Below are 22,432 nucleotides of genomic sequence, written 5' to 3'. Positions count from 1 at the left end.
AGGCAACGGCAACGGCAGCAGCGCCGGGCCCCAGCCCGGCGGGTGCATTTCCGAGTGACGCATTGCAGGTACAAACTGGCCAATCAGAGGCCTTCCGGGCGCGTCAGCACTTCTTTTCATTCTACCTCGGTGTTCCTCCGCTCCGCAAAATAGCGCCTCAGAGGCGACGCTCTCCTCTTCTTCTAACCGCCTCCAGAGGGTTAGCACATGTTTAGGTCACCCCCCTCAACCCTTTATTTGTCACCGTTGTACCCGTTGGCCCAATGGCTAGGGACCAAAGGGTCTCGAGAACGCCGTAGGGGGGAGGGGGTTGGCTCAGGCTCGTTCGCAACGTTCCGTTATCTGGCATGGGGCGGATGGATTCGGACGGAGGGAGGTGTTTATGAGGCGCTGGGGGCGGCAGAGGAGAATTAGTCCGAGTGCAGCCACCGAGTGTGGAGGTTGTTTGATAGGAACTTGGGCACTAGTAACGCTAACAGCATGGTAAGTGCGTCTTCTTGGCAGCTCGGACCAGGACCCTCCGGGGAAGAAGGCGAAGCCAGGATGCCAGAGAGTCCTCTCCTTACCCTTCACAAGGAGAGGCCCTTTTCCGGGAATTGGCTTTGAGGGGACCGAGGGGGCCCGGCTACGGTTGTGTCGCAGGTGTCCCCTCCCCGCCCCCACCTTCTTCAGGGAGGTATCCCCGGGAGGGCTAGAGGTCGCTTGGGAGAGACCCCAGGCGGGGGAGTTGTCCCTTTAGGGGTTCAGTTGTCATGAAGGGAAGTCGATGGGGGTGGGGAAGTGGGGGTTTGCGGGAGCTGAGAGAGAGGATGAAGGAATCGGGCCGGGCGGGGGAGGAGGAGGGAGGGGCGGGAAGTGGCTTCCTCGAGGGCCTCTCGAAAAGCCGAGGATTCAAAATTAAAACGGACAGTTGGTGCCGGCGCCCGGAAGCGGCTTTGTCCTTTTTTATCCCGCCACGCGCCTAGAGGGACGCGCGGAACTCGCCCCTTCCCTGGGGTGGACGCCTTTTTTTTTTTTTTTTTTCCAATTTCCGTATTTTTTTTTGACCACTGGAGATTCGAGGTCTCGCCGATACGTGGGGCTCGCGGAGGGCGGGGGAAAACGGGAGAGGGGGCTGCGCGGGAGGCCGAGTCCCCCGGCGCCTCCAGTGCTGCGCTGGCACCTGCGGGACTGCGGACTTGTCCGCGCTTCGCACCGGCTGCTGGGAAGAGACCAGCCCCGGATGGGATGGGCGGGGGAGGGGGCCGACCTCCGCAGCGGCCCATCCCCCTCTGCGGGCGGGCGGAGGGAAGCGGAGCCGAATCCCAGCGGTTCCACCCCATCCCGGCGGGGTTTCCGTTCCCCCTCCCCCTCCTGCTGCCAGGCATTTTCTCCTCTTTGGAGGAGCTGGACGCCCCTTCCCAAGGGTGGGGGAGGAGGGGAGAGCTCGGTGTAACTGATGAAAAAAGCGAGCTTGTGAGCCCCTGGAACCCAGCGCGGTGATTGCTGCATTAGCTACCATTAGGCAGGCGCGTGTACATTTAGAAAGGATGCTTTAGAAAAAGAAACTCTTAATTTTACTGGTCTTTTAAATAAGATTTTAGTATTTGGTGGTATCAGCTCTTTCAGGAGAAATCCTGGACCCTTCTGATGTGCCCGCATAGCTACAGTACAATTCACTTGTAACAGTATTGGGGATCCAAAAGTACTTGTAATATAATGTGTAGGGTAACATTTTTGAGGATTCTTTTTACACCTGAGAATTGGTCTTGTGATTTCTCTCTCATAAAAATGAGGTCAGTGATTTGCAATACTCATTTCGTGCTGCCTTCTGCCAAGTGGCTTATTGTGATGGGTGTGCCCGGGAGGCAAGGTGACATCTTAAACATGAGTCCCTGCCAACTGAAACCTCTGGGTGTGGGGAATCGGACAGTGTTCATTTTAGCCTAATGTACTGAACCAAGATGAGGAATTTTATATTGAATTTGGGTAGGGCAATTCAACTTGGTAACTTTGTACTTTTCCGATGGTAGGTAAATGGGTAGAAGAACAGGTGCAGGATACAAATGCCAAGTGCTAACGTATTGTGGTGTGGTTGAGGCTTGTTGCCTCTCCTTTTCAGCTCGTGGGGCCTGAAATTGCCCATGGATCGTTAAGGACTTGGAGGGATGCAACATACTAACCCTGACTAATAGGAAATAAACACTGGATTGCATTTGTATTTATTTACACATGTGTGTCAGTTTTTTATGGTTATTTTCGACTTAGGCCTTAAAAGCTCTGCCTTTCTCCCCATATTTCTTGTCCCCTTCCCCCCAGGGCCTTAACTGACAACAGTAAATTTGGACATTTAGCTATATTTGGCTATCTCTAATGAGGAACTTAGGATTTTTTTTTTTAAAGACTCAAGTTAAACTTGTAATAAAGAGACCTTTGAATGAAGATTTATTTCTAGCATAATGCAGTATAATTATTTGACGAGTATGGGCCTTGAATTGAAGAGCCTGGATGGGTTTGGGGAAGAGTGTATTTGACAGAGAGGTTGAAATAAACATGCCCCCTTGGCCTGGAAAGAACATGAATTATATAAATTATTTGCTTTCATTCAGTTATTGATACCTCCTAACAGTTGAAACTGGTATGCTTCCAAGAAAGTATTCCCATCTAGACTTTCCCCTTCTCCCCAAAAAAGATCCACTACACATGTACTAACTATGATAGTTTATTTCACACCTGTAACTCTATATGAAGTGAGTAATTTGACTATTCTGTTAACCTGCAGAGGGGTCATCTTTAATTAGTGCTAGTGAACTAACTAGACATTCAGCTAGTTCCAGTTTGAACAGGAGCAATAACACAAGATTGCTGATGGGGGAGTACTTTTCTCTTAAATGTTTTTTCCCTGAGCCATTGGGCTGACCATAGAAGTATTAGAAAGCTTTAACAGAGGTCAGTAACTAAGATTAAGTACTGACTATGGTGACTGTTGGTAAAGATACTATATTGTTCTTTTTAAATATAAATTTCCCCTTTCCAAAACCAGCAAGTAGATGGATAAATAAAATATTCTAAAACAGATTTTTGGACATGAGTGGATTTAGAGGTATGCCAGTAGTCCAATTTCTGAATTGAGGATGATTTTTCAAATAACATACTTTTGGTTGGTCTGCAAGGTAATGATTTTTCCTTCTGTTTTTTGATAGGCCACAGGGAACATTCATGTTTGGCCACTTAAAGAAGTTCAATAGGTGGAATATTGGATTCAAAAGTGGTTTAGATCTTGAGTTGCAGAAAATCTCACTACATCACTAGGCCCTTAGTTTTTAGACAAACTTGAGAAATATACTCAACACTTTAATCAACATTAATGTTTTGCATCTCAGTCTCTAGAGGAGCAAGAGTAGTAGGAAGCAAATTGTACCAATAGTTAAGGTGCTCAGGGAGTAAGAACTAGTCATCTCTCTTGTGACCTCTTCTTACTTTCTGAGATAAACACACATTAATGAGCTTGAATTTTAAAAGAACCAAAAAAAACCCCACTAAGTTGAGATAATTAGTGAGTACTAAAAATAAGATTAAATTCATTTGGTTAGCAGTAGAACAAGACAAGTTTGAATATATTTTCTAAGCTTAAGATGAGCTTTTATTTTTCAGGAAACACTTCAGGAAAGTGTTTTAGAAATTTTTGAAGTCTGATGTAATAATGCTTTTATGATCATATTTTGTATTTCCCAACTTCCTAAACAAAAATTATTAAATCTTGTTAAAGCTGTGAGTGATTGGAGGCTTGGGAACAAACTTTTGAGAAATACTGTACTCTTTTAATTGTTCTTGTCTCTAATATCCATCCCTGGAGACCTGCTGTGATCTCCTTTTAATTGGCCTTAAGTATATTTAAGCATTTTTCTACCTGGAGGCATGGGGTTAGGCTAGATGATTTATAGTACTTTCCAGCTATTTTTATTAGCTTTTAATGTAAAAATTAACTATTTTGATATACTTTATAGACTACTTTGTATAAGCAGTATATACTATTTAAAATATACTATTTTGGTATCTAATTGAATTTCCTCAATCCCTAGTTAACGGGTCACTTTTTAAAATTAAATTCAACGTCAAAACAATTTCTAGATTGCCTGTGCCAGTGATTTCCTTCTATATAAAATTAAGTTGACTGAAATGTCAATTTGTAAACATCTTCCAGTTAAAACCCAGTTAAAACCCCTAAGTACTACATAGACCTGGTGCCTAGCAACTATAGAGATGATGCATTGTTCTTCCTGCTTCCAGTTAATCATTTGAATGCAGGTGGTTGCAGCACTGGACAGCACCCTTCTTCATAGGTAGTTTTGGGGTCCAGTTTTCCTTAGGTTTCTCCACCATACTTTGTTTTATTCTGGGTTCTGTTCTGAGTTCCTGAGATGAATATGGTTTTTACTCATCTAAAATTTCTCTAACAATAGTATGATCTGTGCAATTGCTTCTTGAGACTAGATGCTTTTATATGTTTCATGACAATATTTAATATTCACCTTCCTAAATTTTGGAGTAAAAGATGCAAAGCTTAATTTTTAAGCCCTGATTTAAACTGTAGCAAGAAATAGAAGAAATAGTGTTTTGTTTTTTCAAGAGACTTACAGTATCAGGAGTTCTTAACCTAAGGTTCATAGACAGATTTTTGGAAGTCCTTGAATGGAAAAAAAGACATGTTTTCATTAGCCTTTGTTTTTCCTTATGTTCCTGTGTTTGGGGCGTTTTTAAAAAACATTCTGTGCAAAGATTCCTAGGTTTCCAGGATTGTGACTAGGGACCATGATAGGAAAAAATCGTAAAAAGTGCCTTGTGTAAATTATCTCCCTTTTGTAACCTTTTATTACTTTTTATCTGTTTTACATATACATAACTTAGATGCACCAGTTTTCTTCCAGTAAAATATAAACTCCTTGTGAATACAGGGGCTGTTTTTCCTTTTTGTTCCTCTGTCCATTGATTTATATATCAAAGTACCTGCCAAAACTATACTTACTATATAGTAAGTGCTTAAATAACTGTTAACTCAACATGCCCAACTTAGTATTGGTTTCTTTTTCTATCAGTAGGGAAAGCCCCCAACAGGGAAATATTATTGCTGGTAGTCTGAAGTCTTAATAAAGCTTTGTCTTCGTCTACAGCTGCTGAACTCTTGGGGAAATGCACATGAAAATAAAATTTAATAGCTCTATATTCAAAAGTCTTTAATTTTGAGAAATGAACTTAGGTATCAGAAGTTGTGAGAAAATCCAGAAGCTTTATTTTTTCTTAGTAGACACTTCTGGAAATAACTTAATGCATCTCTGCAAATAACCAAAATATGTAGTATTTTTAAGATACAAAAATAAATTCACAGCAAACCTTGGCCTATATAAGTTAGTAAGATTGCTGCCTTCTCTTGTGATTCTCTTCCCCCACTTATTTCTTAACCTTAGTTCCTGAAAAAGAGATCTATTTATTCACATTAAGATTTTTACATTTCAAAAAAAAAAAAATTGCTGTAGCTAGTCAGTGATTATTACAAAAGAATGATTTTTGAAAAATGGAATCTTAGGGTAGGGAGAGACCTTTCCCAGATACTTTAGCCAGTAGCAAATAAGTAAATGTAATACTTAATAGATAAATGAGAAAACTAAGTGAAACAGAGATTTGACTGACTCAGAGTTAAGAGTTAAGTATGGTTTTTATTGACTTGTAAAATTGAACACTTTTTACTTTAAAAGTCCAGGCATATAAGAACTAGTATTGGATTTATTAGTAGATTCTGAAGTAAGCACTTCTTGAGTTATTTTGACTTCTCTAACTCTAGCCTTGAGCAGAAGAAATCAGGTGGCAAATAGTGTGGGTCACCTCCTCTTAGAGAAAATGTTCATGGCAAGCATTATTGTGGAATAATTTAAAATATCTGATTCATGAACTTAAACCTTTTAATTCTAATTTTTGCTCCTTTTTTGGTGAGAAACAAAATGGGGTCACCCAACTTTGCAGTCTCATCACTTTGGAGCAAGGCAGCAATAACAAGGAAAATTAAAATAGCCTTTATTTTTCACAGTAACTCTTCTACCATAATAACATTCCTGAGTATTTCTTATCAGTTATGCAGTGCTTAATTGCAAAAACTTCATTGTGTCCTTACAACAACCTAGGGAAGTAGGGGCTATAATAATACTCCATTTTATAAATGAGATACTTTAAGTAGAAGTTGACTTTCCCAAGGTCATGTGGCCAATGTTTGAGACCAGATTTGAACTTTTTAAAATTACAGATTCAGCACCCTATCCATTGTACCAACTAACTACTTTAATTTTGGGGAAGACTTCCAAAGTGAACTATAATGTGTGAATATTTTAAATTTAGTGATTATGTAAGTCAAATAATTGACTTTTATTTCTAATGCAAGTTATTTTGGCCTAAACTACTTAGTGTGCTGCATGCCCACGTATTTTAAAATGTTGAATTTCTTATTTTTTGAGTACTTGTAGAAAGATTTCATCTCACACTTTTAAATCTGTCTTTGCAGGCTGATCAGCTGACAGAAGAGCAGATTGCAGGTGAGCCAAATGCCTTGATGATTATCATACCTAACTAGATTTTTTTGGTCAGTGGTACAAGTTGAATCATTGGTGTGTATCCTCAGATAAAAACATTGCATGGGTTTTTAGAGAGATTTTTGGTTCATCACTTGTAGAAAGGTAATAAAAATACTTTATTGAAAATAAAATCTTATCCTTTTGCCGCATAGTAGCTTCAAATATAGGTTTAGTGAAAGTTTTATCAAGAAGAAAAATGTAGCTTGGAAAGCTTAAATACCACATGAGGATTGGGGGGGTAGAGGTTATAGGAATTCCTTTAGTCATAATAGGTTGTAATCTACATTGGCTTTAGGTACTCCCTTAACAAAATAACAGGTTTTTGAAGAATTGAAGCATGGAAAATAGAATGTAGTGATAGAATGTAGTGATGTGTCACACCTTCAGTGTAAAATGAGAAAGTTTGACCAGATGGCCTCTTGAGGTCCATTCTAGCCTGGATATATGATCCTATAGACTTGTTTTGGAGAATGAAAAGGTAAGCTTATGAAAGAGGGGTGTGTGTTGGGGGGAGGGAGAGAGGTTGCACTTAAGTCATTTGAAATTTGAGCAAAACTTAAGTCTGGTGATTCTTTTTGGCTATATAGCCACTCTCTCCTGGCTATATAGAATATCTTAAGTTCTGGACAGTTCAGCCATATTCTATTATGTGGAATAGATAGCATTCTATTACAATGTGTAATTATCTCTTGCTGCCAAGAAGGAAGGTCTGGCAGATAGAAGTTCCTTGGTCCTTTTGAAAAATTGTCAAACAGTTTAAATGAGTCCATGATTGGATCATTTGACTTGTGCAATCAACTAAGCAGCATTAATTATCTGAAATGTGAATAAAATGCATTGTTAAGGGATTTACATATTACATATATTAAGCTATAATGAAAATTAATGTCATTTTAAAGACATTAGAAGCAAACTTAAATAAATTGCCATATCTTAGTTTTAAAATACATTTCTCAAATCTCTAGTGTCATATAAAAATCCTTATGATTCTGAAACAAAACTTCCTAAATTTGTTCAGGAAATTAAACATCAAGTTGTGGCAGAGGGGACATTACCAAGACACTAGAAAAATTTAAAGATATTTAATGGGTCAAAAATGCTACTTGGGTTTTTGGCATGTCAGAATAGGGTAAATCTTCCAAAATAACCTTGGGTTACAACGCTAATTGTTATCCTATTTGGATACTTCTCAGATCTCCTCTGGCCTAAAATCTGATCCATGATGGTGCTGCAGCATAAGTGTTAACATGTGTCGTTTAGCTTGCTGACCTTGCATGAAGTTTTTGACTGATATAAACAGCAAGATGGGGTTATTGTGGTATAGTGCAAAGAGTGACAAATTAGGGAAGTCAGAATACATGAATTTGAGTTTTGACTTACTGTTTGCTTGATAGCTGTGATCTTGGGCAAATAATTCTGAGCTCATTATTTATTTAAAAATGGGGATATTTCATAGGGTTGTGTGCATTAAATATTCAAGTGTTTTTTAAAGTGCTGCTATTTTATGTCATTTTTCTGAATTCTTTTAAGAGATATTCAAGTCCTAAGCTTCCAAATACTTGGGTCAAGTTTTCAAGTACAGAATTAACTAACTTTAGATAATTGTTATTCTCTTGGGACTCATGGATCTAATCAAGTCAAAAATTTAAGCCTGCTGGTAGATTAATTGGATGATGTTCTATTTCATCCAGTTAGAATTCATGAATGTATCACAGGTTTTTTTGAAGGGCAGAAAACTTATTTAGGATTGAGAATTGAAATTACTTTGCACAAATGAATGCTTTCATTAAGTTTAGAATATATAGGAGACAGCTTAGATGGCTAGGATAGGGATTGGGTGTCAAGTCTTGAAGTTAGTACGACCGGAGTTTAAAGCTGGCCTAAGATACCTAACACTTTTCTAGCTCTGACATCCTGGGCAAGTCACTTCAGCCCACTTACCTCAGGGAAAAAAAAAAAAAAGAAAAAACTTATAAATGAGGTTTGCTATTGCCTGATGTATCAAGTGCAAACTTCTCTCTCAAGGTCCTCTTTAATCTGAATCCATTCTTTGTAGTTGTCTTTGCTAATGTCCTTTTATATTTGTATGAAAGTTTTGTTCTACTCAAATAAGTTTGCTTTACTGCCCTAAAAGATATTTTACCTTGTTCCTATAAAGGCATAGAAATGCCTTTGGTCATGCTGCCTTATCAAACTGCTTCTCGTGTTATCCATATGAATGTCTTTTGTCACTGAACTAGACTGTTACTGTTTTAGGCTTGATCTTTTGTTAAATAAATGAATATTGCTAATAAATGTTAATCCTGCTTGGGTAGCCATTTTTCAACAAATGCCAGTGCCCTGATGGACTTGAGAGAATAAATAAAGCATCTATCAAAGTCCCAGTCATGATGAACTTTACAGAGTAAAATAAGGTTTCTGTAGATTATGAACTACAGAGTAAAAACTAAAGCAAAGTTTGTTGAATTATTTGATGCGATGCTATTTCTAATTATTGCTTTTTATCTCTACTGTTGATGGTGTTGGACATCTAGAGCTTTTTTAAAGTCTCATATGGTATACTGGAGTGAAACTATGAAAATATTCCTGAGAGATGTTATATATATTCACCACTTTACATGAAGAAAACTAAATCAGGGTTGTGTATTTTGCCCAACATTACACAGTAACTAAACAGTAGGAGCATTTAAATTCAAGTCATTTTCTGATTCCAAGTGTGGTATTGTCTATTGTATCACGTGGCTTCTTTGAAATTAGTTTATAATTTAAAAAAAAAAAAGTCTAGTAGTTTAATATCTACATTGTTGAAATATAGTGGAAGTATAAATAAAAAGAAGTTACATGACCTTCAGGGAAGTTCTTTTCAAAGACTCCCTCCTATGTCAAAAGTTGCTTAATAAGCATTTAGATGTTTTATAAACAACAATGAAAGCCTTGAGCCCTTTTGACCATATTCTATAGCTATCATATACTCAGGGTTCACAAATTTATTAAATTATTGGTAATTTGATGAGGTAGACACAATGGATTAAGTGTGGCAACGTAGTGTAGTTAAAGTAAAATTATTTTAAATAGAAATGTGAATTTTCATATAAAGCTTCAACTATATCTAGGACAGATCTGATCTTGTTTTTAATATCAATTACAGTAGAAGATAGCTATTATGTTGCTGAGGATACTTGGTATTCTATAGCAGTGTGAATGAAAATTGACTCTTGGTTTCATGTTCCAAACGTTTCCTGGGAGTTGTAGTTAGGATTACCTACTTGTATACTATTTAACTGTAGTTATCAGTTCAGGAATGTAGATGAGCTATAGGCATTTGAACTAGATAAGGTTTCTTTATCTTATTCTGAGTAGTTTTAGAGATGATTCCAGAAGTCCTATTCTAAATTTAGTCACTTATACATATTCTCTCCTCCTCCTCTTTTTATTTCCCATTTGGCATTAAGTAAGCCATAATGTTATATAATGACTTAACATGCCATTATTTGCTTTGTCTCTTAGACATAAGACATTTGCTTTGTCTGTTAGATATATCCAAATATTAATAGCATTAGTTTACTGACTGTTTATTATTGTATGGTTGCTGTTAAGTATTTTTGTTATCCACCAATTTTTTGTATTCCTGAAGTCCATATTACTGTGCCACCCAAGGAAAAAAGCTTTATTTTCAAATACCTGTAGCAGAGTACTGTTGGATAGTACTCTCAAAACAGGTGGAAGCATGAGGTCAAACTGTTTAGCCCCAAGTAGTACTGTAAGTCTTAAGAAAACATTAATTTTTTTTCCCCTTAAAATCAGAGGGAAATAAGAATTAATGTTATTCTTCCTTATGTTAAATAATTTAGAAAAATATCAAAATATTTTTACTCATGTGGAAGAAAATTGTATTTTTGAAATAGCTACATTTTAGTAGGTTTTGTGTTACTTTTCTAATTAAATACAGCAACTAGACCTAATGTGAGGATTAAACTAAAATTAAAAGTGAAAATACTACTGTAACTTATGTGGATTTTCGCGTATTATGAATTTAGCTCTCTGAAAACATAGGATTGTTGGAAGCAGTGACTGGTTTGTCTGACAAGTTATTGTATACACATAGAATCTGTGACATTTCCTTGCCTATGATAAATAACTAGTTAGAGATACTTCTGTGACTACATAACCATTTCTGCAATACTGTGCTATCAGGGGTAGTTAAACCTTTTGCCATAAGTAACACAGTGGCACTTGTCTGAAGATGTTGCGTCCCTCCCCCTTCTTATTTTCTTTGTCCTTTTCTCTACTTGAGGCCTTCCAATAAATAACACCTGCAAGCACTATTTCATTTGGTCATAATACTTAGGACCTAAATTATTAATCCCTAGTCCTTTGGATGATATGGCAGGTTGAAAGCAGGAAAGTTAAGTGTTACAAGGAGCTCTTTAAAACCTGCACAGAAATGAAGATAAAACTATTGAGGTTGATTACTCATGCTATGTAGCAAAAAATGTCAGTGACTCAGTATTTTAATCCCTGAACTTAAATTGTGACTTTGGCTAGAGTTAATAAATTGACAAATTTCCTTTGGTAAAATAATTCTGGAATCTTAAACCAAAAGACGTAATGCCCTAAATCAATAGAACTAGCCCAAAATTTCTGAAGTTTTTAGTCTCCTTAATTTATTATGGCACTTACCAGGCAAGTGACTATATTTTTATAGTTCTAATCCCAATAGAAAATGAAATTTACAAAACTTTATCTACATAGTTTATTAATTTGAAGATTTCAAGTCAGGAGAGGGGGGCAACATTATGAAAAGTTGGCAAAGATAACAGCCCTGTTCTCAAGGAGGTTGTCATTCAAAGGGGGAAGGGCAGTGTAAAAATGCAGTGGTGTAGCGTGTAGTAGGAGTTAATTTGAAAAAGACAAAATTTTGTTCTGACTTCACGAAATGAATAGAAATTGAAAAATCCCTGGATTTGTTTTTTATAAGATAAAAGTGATGCTATACTCCCAATTCAGAATTCAACATTATAAGTTAACTTGCCTTTAAGAATAAGTTTCTTAAAGCAAGTAGCTAAGCAATTGAGCATTTATTAAATTCCAAATATAGAAATACAGACAAAATTTGGAATTACCCAAAATGGGTACATGGTAATTTGGAAGGGATTAAAATAAAAGTCATTGATTTCTGGGTGGACTTTAAGTAGTTTTAAGTTGAACTTTGAATGAAACTAGGTGATTTTTTTTTTTTTTTTAGTCATCAAAAACTAAGTGAATAATTTTCTAGTTTGACTGTTGTCTTTAGAAATTTGGGAATTGTGAGGGGTATGTATTTGTACATGTATATGTATATAGATGTGTTGTATATACATATATAAACATGTACTTATTTTAATGAAAACCAAAGTAGAATCCAGTGGCTTTTTATTTATTGGGATAACCAAAACTTGAATTATAATCTGTTTTTTAAACAGAATTCAAAGAAGCCTTTTCACTATTTGACAAGGATGGAGATGGTACTATAACAACAAAGGAATTGGGAACTGTAATGAGGTCACTTGGGCAGAACCCCACAGAAGCTGAATTACAGGATATGATTAATGAAGTAGATGCTGATGGTAAGATCTAACATTTTTTACTGCCAGGAGAAAAGGGAACAAGTAACATTCTTCGTCATGAAACTTTTGAGCTCAAAAATTTTAATCTTTAACTCTTTTCAGGTAATGGCACAATCGACTTTCCAGAATTTCTGACTATGATGGCAAGAAAAATGAAAGACACAGACAGTGAAGAAGAAATTAGAGAAGCATTCCGTGTGTTTGACAAGGTACACAAATAGCCTTCATTCCTAGTATCTTCAGCATTGAACATTCAACACCTTTTTTTTTATATATATAATTTCAGGAACTCCTTTTACAAGGGGAGGAGAAAATGTGGCAAAAGCACATAAACTATCAAAAATTGCTAAAGAGTCTTCTTGCATTTGCTTTGTCGCTATTTAAAGGTTCTACTAAATTTCTGTCTTAGGATGGCAATGGTTATATTAGTGCAGCAGAACTTCGCCATGTGATGACAAACCTTGGAGAGAAGTTAACAGACGAAGAGGTTGATGAAATGATCAGGGAAGCAGATATTGATGGTGATGGTCAAGTAAACTATGAAGGTAATCTTTTATTTCTGTCATTTTCATGGTTTTTATTTTAAGCTAGAATAGTAGTATTGTTAGCTTTGAAAAAAAAACTTAAAAGTGAACTGAACAATTGGAAATCAAGGTATAGGGAAAGAGGACAGAAGAAGGATGGAGTAATATCTGCTGTGTAAGCTTACCTACTTGGAGAAAGCTTATAAAAAACAAGACTTTTCAAGACAGATTAAGAATGAAATGAATGGTGGATAGAGTACCAGTCCAGAAGTCAGAGGACCTGAGTTCAAATCTAGCCTTAGACACTTAACACTTCCTAGCTGTGTGATCCTGGGCAAGTCACTTAACCCCAGTTGGCTCAGCCCCCCACACACACACACACACAAAATGAAATGAATGAAGATGCTGGTTAAATCTTCCATATTGTTAACTAAAGAGCAAGTGACCAATGCTGTGAAGCTTCACTGTTGAGTATATCTTTTGAAATAGCCTCATTCTACTATGTGGCAGCTCTAGTTGTAAGTCATTTTGTGTATATTTCCCTTTAGAGCTACATTTTATTCCTATATAGATATATTAAAAGTGGTATTCTCTTGTAATTGAGCCCCAGTTCCATCAACCAGTTATTAAGAATTGAGTCCTTATCTAATTACCTTCTTAAATATGTTAATCATTGTCTTTCTGTTTTACAGCATTTCTTATATTTATTTTTTATAAGATGAAAGTGATGCTAAACTCCCAATTCAAAATTCACCATTATAAGTTAACTTGCCTTTAAGAATAAGTTTCTTAAAGCAAGTAGCTATAAGCAGTTGAGCATTTATTAAATTCCAAATGATAGAAATACAGACAAAATTTGAACCAAATTACATTCCATTTTTATGTTAAACCGAGCATTAACTTTCACATAAGCTTTTGAATGTTGGGGGATTTTTCCAATTAAGGAAAAGATGAGAGGGTGGGATTTTTTATTTATTTGTTTGTTTGTTTGTTTGTTTGTTTGTTTATTTTGGTGTAGATTTATTATAAGTATCTTTTGAATGTGATCAGTCATACTTTTGTTTACTTGAATTTGATAAAATCCCCAGTAGGGTAACTCAATTTGAGGAGATCCTCCTTTCCAAGTTGATGGAGAAACTCACTTTCAAAATTCCTGGTCTTATATCCTCAGTCCTCTGACATGATTTCAAGACCTTTCACCCTTCTGGTCATACTCCCCAGTGTATTCCTAGTGTTCCAGTTAGTGTCCCTTATAAAGATCCCTTATAAAGAACCTTCCAGTATGTTCTGGTCAGACCACTTTGGAATGTAATGGGCTGTTACTTTGGCTTCTACTGATGGCAGCCCAGGGGACTTTTGTAACCATTCTTTTCCCATTCTTGTACAGTCGAGTTCTTAGATTTGGGAGTAGGATAATTGCTTTTATCCCTAATCTTAGCTGACATTTATTTAGTAATTTAAGATTTGTGAAATGTTTTATATTTAATTTGAGCTTTACAACTCTTTGAAATATAGGTACAAGTGACAGACTTTAGCTTTCAAAGAGACTTTTTTTTCCAGTCTTTTTACACAAGCTTTATAGTTTTGACATACATTTGAGAAAGTTTTGTGTCAAAAACAAATCTGATAGTCATGTCATCCATGCCTTCAAGTCCTAACTTATAAAAATGCTGAATCAGACCAGAACATGGACAAGTCTCTAGCACACTCCACAGAACTTGCCGTTAAAATATTTTCTATAAAAATCTCTACCCACTAATTATTAGTTTGTGTTCAGTCATTTGACTATTTTAAAATCTATCCCATTTAGAGATTTTGATATCAGCAAGTTATTAGTATATAACTTGCATTCTTCTAATATGCTAGTCTTGGTAATCTCGGAAAAAACAGTGAATGAGCTTTTATATTTGTGACTTGGGTGTGTTTTATTAGTGGTCTAACACAGTGCATTGATAACAAGCAAACAATCAGATTTGCTTAGTGGCTATTTATGTTGATTTGCTCAGCTATGGAGGAGTCAGGTTGTAATACATTAATGTAATAGAATATTGCAATATCATTTTTCTCTCTCTCTCCCCCTCCCTCCCTCTACCTCTCTACATACACACACACACACACACACACACACACACACACACACACACACACACACACACAAGACATATGAAATCTGGAAAGGCCTTTATGGACAGCCCACATCCAAAATCCAGAGATAGAAGAATAGAATATCTAGAGCAGTGGTCCTCAAAATTTTTTACATAGGGGGCCAATTCACTGTCCCTCAACCCATTTGCCATAACCCAGCAGGCTGCAGTTTGAGAGACCCTGATCTAGAGAATATAAAGATAGACAAAAATAATGGGATTTTTTTTTTTTTTTTTTTTTTTTTTAAGCTTGGCCTGTTTTTTTTTTTTTTGTAAACTTATCCTGTTCCTTCTAGCTGTTGGTGATACTAGTCTAGATACTACCTTTTCTTTTTCCATTTTTGGAAAATGAATATGGTACTTGCCTATCTGACCAGCATAGTGATTCAGTCATCATACCCCATAAGTTCTCAGTGTTCTAGGATATAAAAGTTCAAATTAAGATCATGGGAAACATGTAGAGCAAGAAGGAACCCTAGGGTAATTTAATTAAAACAATCCTTCAGTTTGTGAGAAACTGGTTCACAATCTCAAGGTCAAAGAGCCAGGATTCAAAACCAAAGCTTTCTGATACTACCACACTATTTATTGGAAACAATAGGTACCTTTCTTTAATAATTTCACTTTTGGGGGCTTCGGATTCTCTGTTAATTGTGTAAAAACACAAAATTGTGTTGAATAGTTCTTTCCCAGTCCCTTCTTGGACTTGCCCCCTCCTCCCCAAAAAAAACATAAAACGGATTTCTTTTTTGCCATTTTTACCAGTCCAGTCCTGATTCATTTTTGGCTTTATCTTGTTACTACTTAGGGTACTCTATTTGGACCCGAGTTTGGAGTGTAGCCATTTCTAACTTGAAAGAGTTTTTTTTTTTTTGTTTGTTTTTTATTCCTTATTGGATTTGTCGATCATAAGAGCGTCCTATGATCTTTGAGAATATTGAATTAAATTTCAAGGCTGTCTGAAACTTGAAAGGTGTGCTCTCAATGAAGTCTTAAAATATGTAACAAACTAGTTATCCCCAAGTAGTATATTAAGAACCTAAATCTGATAAGACTTTCAGCTAATTAAAACTGGTTGTATTTAAAGCTGATTTCTATGAAGAAAATAATTTTCTTGTTTTTATTTTATTTACAAGTCTAAAAGGGAAGGGGGGGGAAGAGTATATCTCAATTAGTGTATGTTTGTGGGGAAAAATAGAGGATAATGTAAATTATTGATGACAAAAGGAAATAAAAGTTATAGCTTCTTTTTTAAGTTGATATTAAGTATGCAACTTATGTGTTTTTTCTTTACAGAGTTTGTACAAATGATGACAGCAAAGTGAAGACATTGTACAGAATGTGTTAAATTTCTTGTACAAAATTGTTTATTTGCCTTTTCTTTGTTTGTAACTTATCTGTAAAAGGTTTTCCCCCCCTACTGTCAAAAAGGATATGCATGTGTAGTAATTAGGACTTCATTCCTCCATGTTTTTCTTCCCCTTATCTACTGTCATTGTCCTGAAACTTTATTTTGGAAAATTGATCAAGTAAAATATGTTGCATGTGGCTTACTCTGGATATATCTAAGCCCTTCTGCACATCTAAACTTAGATGGAGTTGGTCAAATGAGGGAACATCTGGGTTATGCCTTTCTTTTTTTTAAAAGAAGTAGTTTTCTTTAGGAGCTGTCAGCATGTTGTTGTTGAAGTGTGGAGTTGTAACTCTGCGTGGACTATGGACAGTCAACAATATGTACTTAAAGTTGCACTATTGCAAAACGGGTGTATTATCCAGGTACTCGTACACTATTTTTTTGTACTGCTGGTCCTGTACCAGAAAACATTTTCTTCTATTGTTACTTGCTTTTTAAACTTTGTTTAGCCACTTATTTAAAAAAAAAAATCTGCTTATGGCACAATTTGCCTCAAATCCATTCCAAGTTGTATATTTGTTTTCCAATAAAAAAAAATAATTACAATTTATCCATTGTTTCTTTGTATCTTTGAGTTATTTAAATTATGTAAATACTTTTTATCTTCAGAATTAAAAATGTTGGGGAATAAGGCAGGTCAAGGTTAATTTACTAATGTAAAAAAATTGGAGATTATTTTCTTGGATTCATGCTATTATTTAAATTTTAATCCCTTTTAAAAATATTACTTTTGACTATAGAAATTAACTTTCATGTTGAATAAAAGCTTATATGTCATGAATAGTATGTAGTAGAAAACTGTCTTCAAGTTTGACAAGATATTTTCTTGTTATATATCATTTGCGAGATTTTTTTTATCTTTAGGAAACCTAGCCCTTTAAGTGTAGAAATGATCAATTCTTGATAACTTGCTTGTGACCTCCTTTGGGGGAGGGGGAGAAAAAAATATCTTTGTCCCCTGTGACTTAATTTCAGGAGAGCAAGGGACATCTTGGTACCTCCTGGTTCCAGAATTTATGCTTTACAGTTTTCTAAAGTTTTACACAGTATTAAGTGCTTATTGTGTGCAAAAGCAAAGAAAATCATATTGTCTTATCAAAGAACTTGTCTTAGATAAAACTTTTATAAAGGTAGGTGATGGAGATTGATAATTACTTTTTGACATTCAGTCAAATTTCAGTCCGCATTTAAGTGCCTACTCTATGCCAGGCACTGTGCTAATAAAAGACTGGGAAGGAAATGGGATGAAGGGACAGAAGGTTTAGTTAGTCCCTGCCTTCAAGGAGCTCACAAATCTAATACATTTTTGTGCTAAAGGATCATTACTTCATAGGCCTTGAAGAAATATTAACTAGAAACTTCCCAGGTGAAGCATTTGTACCACTTGTTTCCCCCATTTCATAGTACTAAAGTAAGATGCAATGACATCTTAAAGAACTGTTTTTCTAAAAGGAAGTATTAAATGACCAATGAGCATACTTTGAAACATCAAAATGCAATATTACTATAAAACGCACTTTATATAACTTAAAGCACTTTAATTCTGTTATTAGTTTAGAATCTGAATTATGAAGTAATAGAAATTTGTTGTAATATGTGGGCTTAGTTATCTTCTATTTTATGAAACTTAATTGTGCTTCTGCTGTATTTCTAAACCAGAGGTTCTAGACCACAGTTGAATGTAATGTAGAATAGAAGATGGGAGAGGAAAAAGAAAAGGGGAAGCCTTTGATTTTTAATGCTACATATGAAAAACAGGAAAACATTTCCATCTACAAAGCTAGAGCAGAAAAACTTGAGTTATGTTAAGCTTGCTTTTTAAAAAAGTATAAAATACATGTTAATTCTTTGAATTTGTCCTGCTTGTCTGTGATAGGAAAACATTGGATTAAAATAAGGATTCAGATCTTTTAGTTTTACCTAGATTGTCCTCTTTATTTTCCCTGATTTTCCAGATTTAAAGTGTATAATTGATTGTTCATGACAATGTACTTAAAGACCCACTTTCTGCTTAATTTGAAACATTCTTTATTGTTGGTATTGAACAACCCCCACTGTTTTGTGTGCCATTTATCCTTGTGTTTGTATTCAACAGATAATTTATTTAAATTTTGGAATAGCCCTTCTTCCAAGTCAGTCTTTTTACTATCAACTTTGGTGTGTGCCGAATACAACTGTAACTTGTTCTAGCTAAAAGGAAGCATGAAATTAGGTCCAATTCCTACACCTATGTTAAGAAATAAGTACCTGCTATGGGTAATACCTCCATTAAAGTCCTCTGGTACCTCATCGTGTGATGGCTGGATTCTTGGTTATACCAACAAAATACAAACTTTCGTAGATCTTACCAAGCTTTGAAGGCTTGGTAAAGGCTTAAACATGGGTCTGGTCAACACTTTTTGCCAGGGCCAAGCTAATTCAATTTAAAGGTTTATCACTAGGTTGGTAGGCCTGGCCTCAGAGCAATGGATTTTTCTTCCATAATTCTCAAAGAACACTTAAGTCGTAATGGAGTTTGGATTTACATTTGGTTGAGGGAGTATTAACACTAATAAAAGCAAAGATCCTTGACTGTAATGCAACAAATTGCCAAGAAGAAGAAACAAAAGACAGTCCCTGTTATATAATAAATCACTGGCTGCCAGAAATCAGCACAGAGGAATTTTGTTGGAGAGAAATGGTAGGATTCAGAACACCCCCTAAGACACGGAGAAGAAATGACTTACAGATTGACCTGGGAAATGAGAGGCAACCTCTCTTCAGGGTTTCAGGGCATAAGTTCCCTAGAAATTGTAACCACAGTGGAATAGAATGTGATTAGAACCATAGAAGTTTGGTGAAGGAAAAACCCATGGCATTGGGGCTCACATGTTTTTGAATAGAGCATTGTGCATGCACACCAACAATTATTCCAGCTGCATAATTAAGAGGGACTATCAGGTACTTCAAAGATAATGGGAAGAAGGGTGGGAAAGAAAAGTGGGGTATGGGAAAAAACTATTGTCTCAAGGCATCAGTCACTTGCCTGCTATGTGCCTTAACGGAAAGAGCAGAGTTGAACTTGGAATCCATTAAGATGAAGTGGTGTGATCAGGAAGATAGGATAAACTAAGGAAGGATGCATTTTAATGGAACATTTCAGTGATACATTTTGGTAGGTTTCCTACAAGTAATTTGCCCAAGGTCACACAGCCAGTGTTAGAGCTTCTCAAGAAAGTTTGTCTTCTTGGCTTTTGCCTTTTTCATGAGTGCCTTTGCATGTAGAAAATCCTTCATGTCTATATACAAAACATTTCCTTGGGGTCTTTTTAAATTAAAGGACTTTTTCTTCCCTTTGCTGCCATTGTTTTAGTGGTAAGCAAGCCTGAAAGCATAGATCCATATATACTGCTCTGTTTATTGGGCCTAAATTAGAAATATCTAAAGTAGATGTTATTCCTCCTATAGAAGCAGTGTAATGTACTGTCTCCGTTCACATAAATGTCTAGTCCAGCTTTATTCCCTACTTCGATTCACCTTCACTGAAACCTATTTAAAGAAAAAAAATTTTAACAGTATTAGTGCTGGTTTTGGTGTTTGCCTCCAGGATCTAATGTTTCTGTTTTCTGTAAAATAAGAATACTTGAAGTTCTCTACTTCAAAGGTCATGAGACCCTCTCTGTAAATGACTCTCCTGGGATCTTAATCAGAAAAACTGCTGAAAGGGACCTTACCACATCGCGCAGTCCCAGCCCCTTCGATCCATTGATGAGGAGGCCTGCCGGGAGAGACAAACCGTAGCTTTCCAGATCCCAAGGCTTGGTCCCTGCTCTGAGCTCTGCGTGGAGGGGGGGGCCTGCCTGGGAGTCCATTTCTTGGGACCCAAATGAAAGAATGCGAATAATAGAAGGGACCACACGGGCTTCGGGACTTTGTCTAAAAAGAAACGTGGGGGCCGGATTTCAGGTAAGTGAATCACTAAGGGAGCCCAGGGACTGAGTGACTCGCTGCCACTTCAGGGACTTCGAGAAGGGCCGCGGGGACTAGAACTCGGGGCTTCACCAAGTCCAGCCTTGGGGAATTATCACGTGAGAGGGTTCCAGTGGAACGTTGGGCGTGAGGGGCTTGTACCTGATAGGAAACCTGGTTGCTTTGGTTTTTCCTCCATCTGACGTTGTGCCCCCGGATGCATCCATCCGCCCATAGCTGTAGTTCTGAGCCCCCCCCCAAGACCTTACCTTGTTTCCCTCTTTTAGTCGTTTTGTAGGGGGGTGTCTGGGGGGTGCGGTTATCTCGGTACCGAGAAAACTCCCTCCTGGGTCTCCTCGCCGTCCCCGCCCCCGCGTACCCCGGGCGCAGCCCTTGGGGGTGGACCCCACGATTTGCGAGAGGGGGCGGACATCTGTTTCCTAGCAACTGGAAGCCATAAGCAGAGGCTGTCTTGTAGGAAGGTAGCTATTCACCGGAGCTGGTCTCCGGGGACTTCCACCTGCAGCTAGGTGATGCGGCTGGCGCCTTTATCCTGGACCGGGCTCCCCGCGAGCGCCCCTGCTCTCCGCTCCGGCTGCGTGGAGCGGCACCCCTCCTCCCTCCTCCCCAGGGCCCCAAGCCCCCAGTTTCTTTCCCCTCCCCTGCCACATCCTTCCCTCCCGGTTCTCAGGCGCCAGCGTAAACCGTTCCCGAAAGATGATTCGCTTCCCCTCTACTTCCACTAAGTCTTACAGTAAATGTGGAGCCGGGAGGGAGCTGAGATTAGTTAGAACAACCCTCCCTCCCCCACCCTACTCCATTCTACCGAGGAAAAGGAACCCGGACCTCCAGGGAAAAGTGGCCGAGGCAGGATGCCCACCCAGGACCGGTTTCCATCATTTCCACGGCCCTCTCAGGCTCCCCAAAGCCCCACCAGCGGTTGGGCGCTCTCTTTCTTATGTAAAAATCAATGCAAAGGAAGTATTTAATAGCCCACTGGGGCAGGTTTGGGGATACAAAGAAAAAGAGGCACCAGCCCCCAGGGGTTTTCGGTTTTGGAAAGAAGGAATGCATCCCATGCATAGGGGACGGAAGTTTAACCAGATTTTAAGAAAACCCAAATTCTTCTCCCTTAGTCAGTGTAAATGGGTCCACCGATACAGAGTCCTGAAAAGTTAGGTGCTGCTTGCCAAAGCAACAGCAGGCTAGTCTCCTCTTCTATAGTGTTCTTCCTTTGTTGGGGAAATTAGGTTTTGCATGTGGGAGGTATCCCAAGGATTGCATCTAGGTATAAAAATGCTCGTTTTTTGTGGGTATATTGTGCAGTGCTTTGAGGATTTTTGAAGAAGGGGTAGAAAGAAGGGTTTTGTCTCAGTAGATGTTCAGGAAAATGGCACCATTCCAAAGTTATGGGAAAGGGGACTGGGAGCAAGAGCCAGGAAGACGACTTAAAAGTTTGATTTTTATCCATGCTTGTGCTTTTTTGGTGGAACTCAATACATGATCATGTATCAATCATGCATCAATACATCTCATGATCAAATCATGAGATAAATGTAGGTTTCCTTTGCAGCCAGTACACATTAGACATCTAAAAGCAACAAATAATTTTGCATTTTTTATATTATTTTTGTTATTGTATTAGAAAAATCAAATGATTTAGCTCTATTTGTTGAAGCTAATTCAAAGTTATTTGAGAACTGATTGAGAGGCAAAATTCTCTCCATTTCAACAGTTTAACCTAATATCTGAAAGGTATAACCTTTCAATTTACAAAGAGAACTATAACCAAATATTGCAAAAACATATGGCTTGTTTTAGAGCAATTGTTTGGGGTTTTTAAGAGCAAAAATAATTGTATAGGAAAAAAAGATTATATATTTTAAAATGTTAATAGTTTAAGATATAGTGAGAAACATTTTTATATTTATATATATATAAGCATTAAAAAATGTTTTTAAACATAAAGAAGTTTTACAGTCAATGCAGCAAGAGAAATTTGACATTTTGTGTTGCTGCTAATTTGCTTTGACCTTCATCTTCTTGTTTATTTGTAGATCGGAAAAGATGAGCTTTCCTGGTTTTCCCTACTCAATTTCTAAATGAAATTCAATTTAAAGTAAATTAGTCCAAAAGAAGAAAAGACTGTTTCCAGCATCAAAAGAAGCTTCCACTGTTGGATTCAAAACTCAAGTGC

The 22,432-nt window shown here is 37.2% G+C and overlaps 2 protein-coding genes and 1 long non-coding RNA gene across 4 annotated transcripts in view; 2 read left to right on the top strand and 1 right to left on the bottom strand.

Moving 5' to 3' along the window:
- The first annotated feature begins 236 nt into the window (after nucleotides 1-236).
- On the top strand, nucleotides 237-16,837 carry CALM2 (calmodulin 2). The gene is made up of 6 exons (XM_074286774.1): nucleotides 237-483; nucleotides 6,530-6,560; nucleotides 12,062-12,205; nucleotides 12,308-12,414; nucleotides 12,615-12,750; nucleotides 16,170-16,837. The coding sequence occupies exons 1-6, from the start codon at nucleotides 481-483 to the stop codon at nucleotides 16,196-16,198; spliced, it is 450 nt and encodes a 149-aa protein (XP_074142875.1). The 5' UTR covers nucleotides 237-480; the 3' UTR covers nucleotides 16,199-16,837.
- Nucleotides 16,838-19,664: 2,827 nt separating this feature from the next.
- On the bottom strand, nucleotides 19,665-20,299 carry LOC141554655 (uncharacterized). Its single transcript, XR_012485914.1, has 2 exons — nucleotides 20,001-20,299; nucleotides 19,665-19,815 (listed from the first exon to the last, which is right to left on the bottom strand). It is a non-coding gene; the product is annotated as an uncharacterized LOC141554655 (long non-coding RNA).
- Nucleotides 20,300-20,367: 68 nt separating this feature from the next.
- The window catches only part of STPG4 (sperm-tail PG-rich repeat containing 4), a 47,116-nt gene continuing 45,051 nt past the window's right edge, over nucleotides 20,368-22,432 (top strand). The window contains exons 1-2 of one of the 2 annotated variants that reach the window (XM_074286772.1): nucleotides 20,368-20,717; nucleotides 22,293-22,432. The exon at nucleotides 22,293-22,432 is cut by the window's right edge and continues 19 nt beyond it. The gene's annotated coding sequence lies outside the window, so the exon portion shown is untranslated. Of the gene's footprint in view, nucleotides 20,718-21,085; nucleotides 21,196-22,292 lie in introns of those variants that run through there. The other variant, XM_074286773.1, reaches the window with a different exon arrangement.

Source organism: Sminthopsis crassicaudata, chromosome 2 (assembly GCF_048593235.1).
Source record: "Sminthopsis crassicaudata isolate SCR6 chromosome 2, ASM4859323v1, whole genome shotgun sequence".
In the NCBI taxonomy this organism is placed as follows: Eukaryota; Metazoa; Chordata; class Mammalia; order Dasyuromorphia; family Dasyuridae; genus Sminthopsis; species Sminthopsis crassicaudata.
The sequence above is the reverse complement of the archived record's forward strand: the minus strand, read 5'-3'. Positions and strand labels throughout refer to the sequence as shown.

Excerpts from the sequence above, each read along its gene's own strand:
- CALM2 (XM_074286774.1), top strand. Across the intron at positions 6,561-12,061 it reads GACAGAAGAGCAGATTGCAG|AATTCAAAGAAGCCTTTTCA; the intron begins GTGAGCCAAATG and ends TTTTTTAAACAG. Across the intron at positions 12,751-16,169 it reads TGGTCAAGTAAACTATGAAG|AGTTTGTACAAATGATGACA; the intron begins GTAATCTTTTAT and ends TTTTCTTTACAG.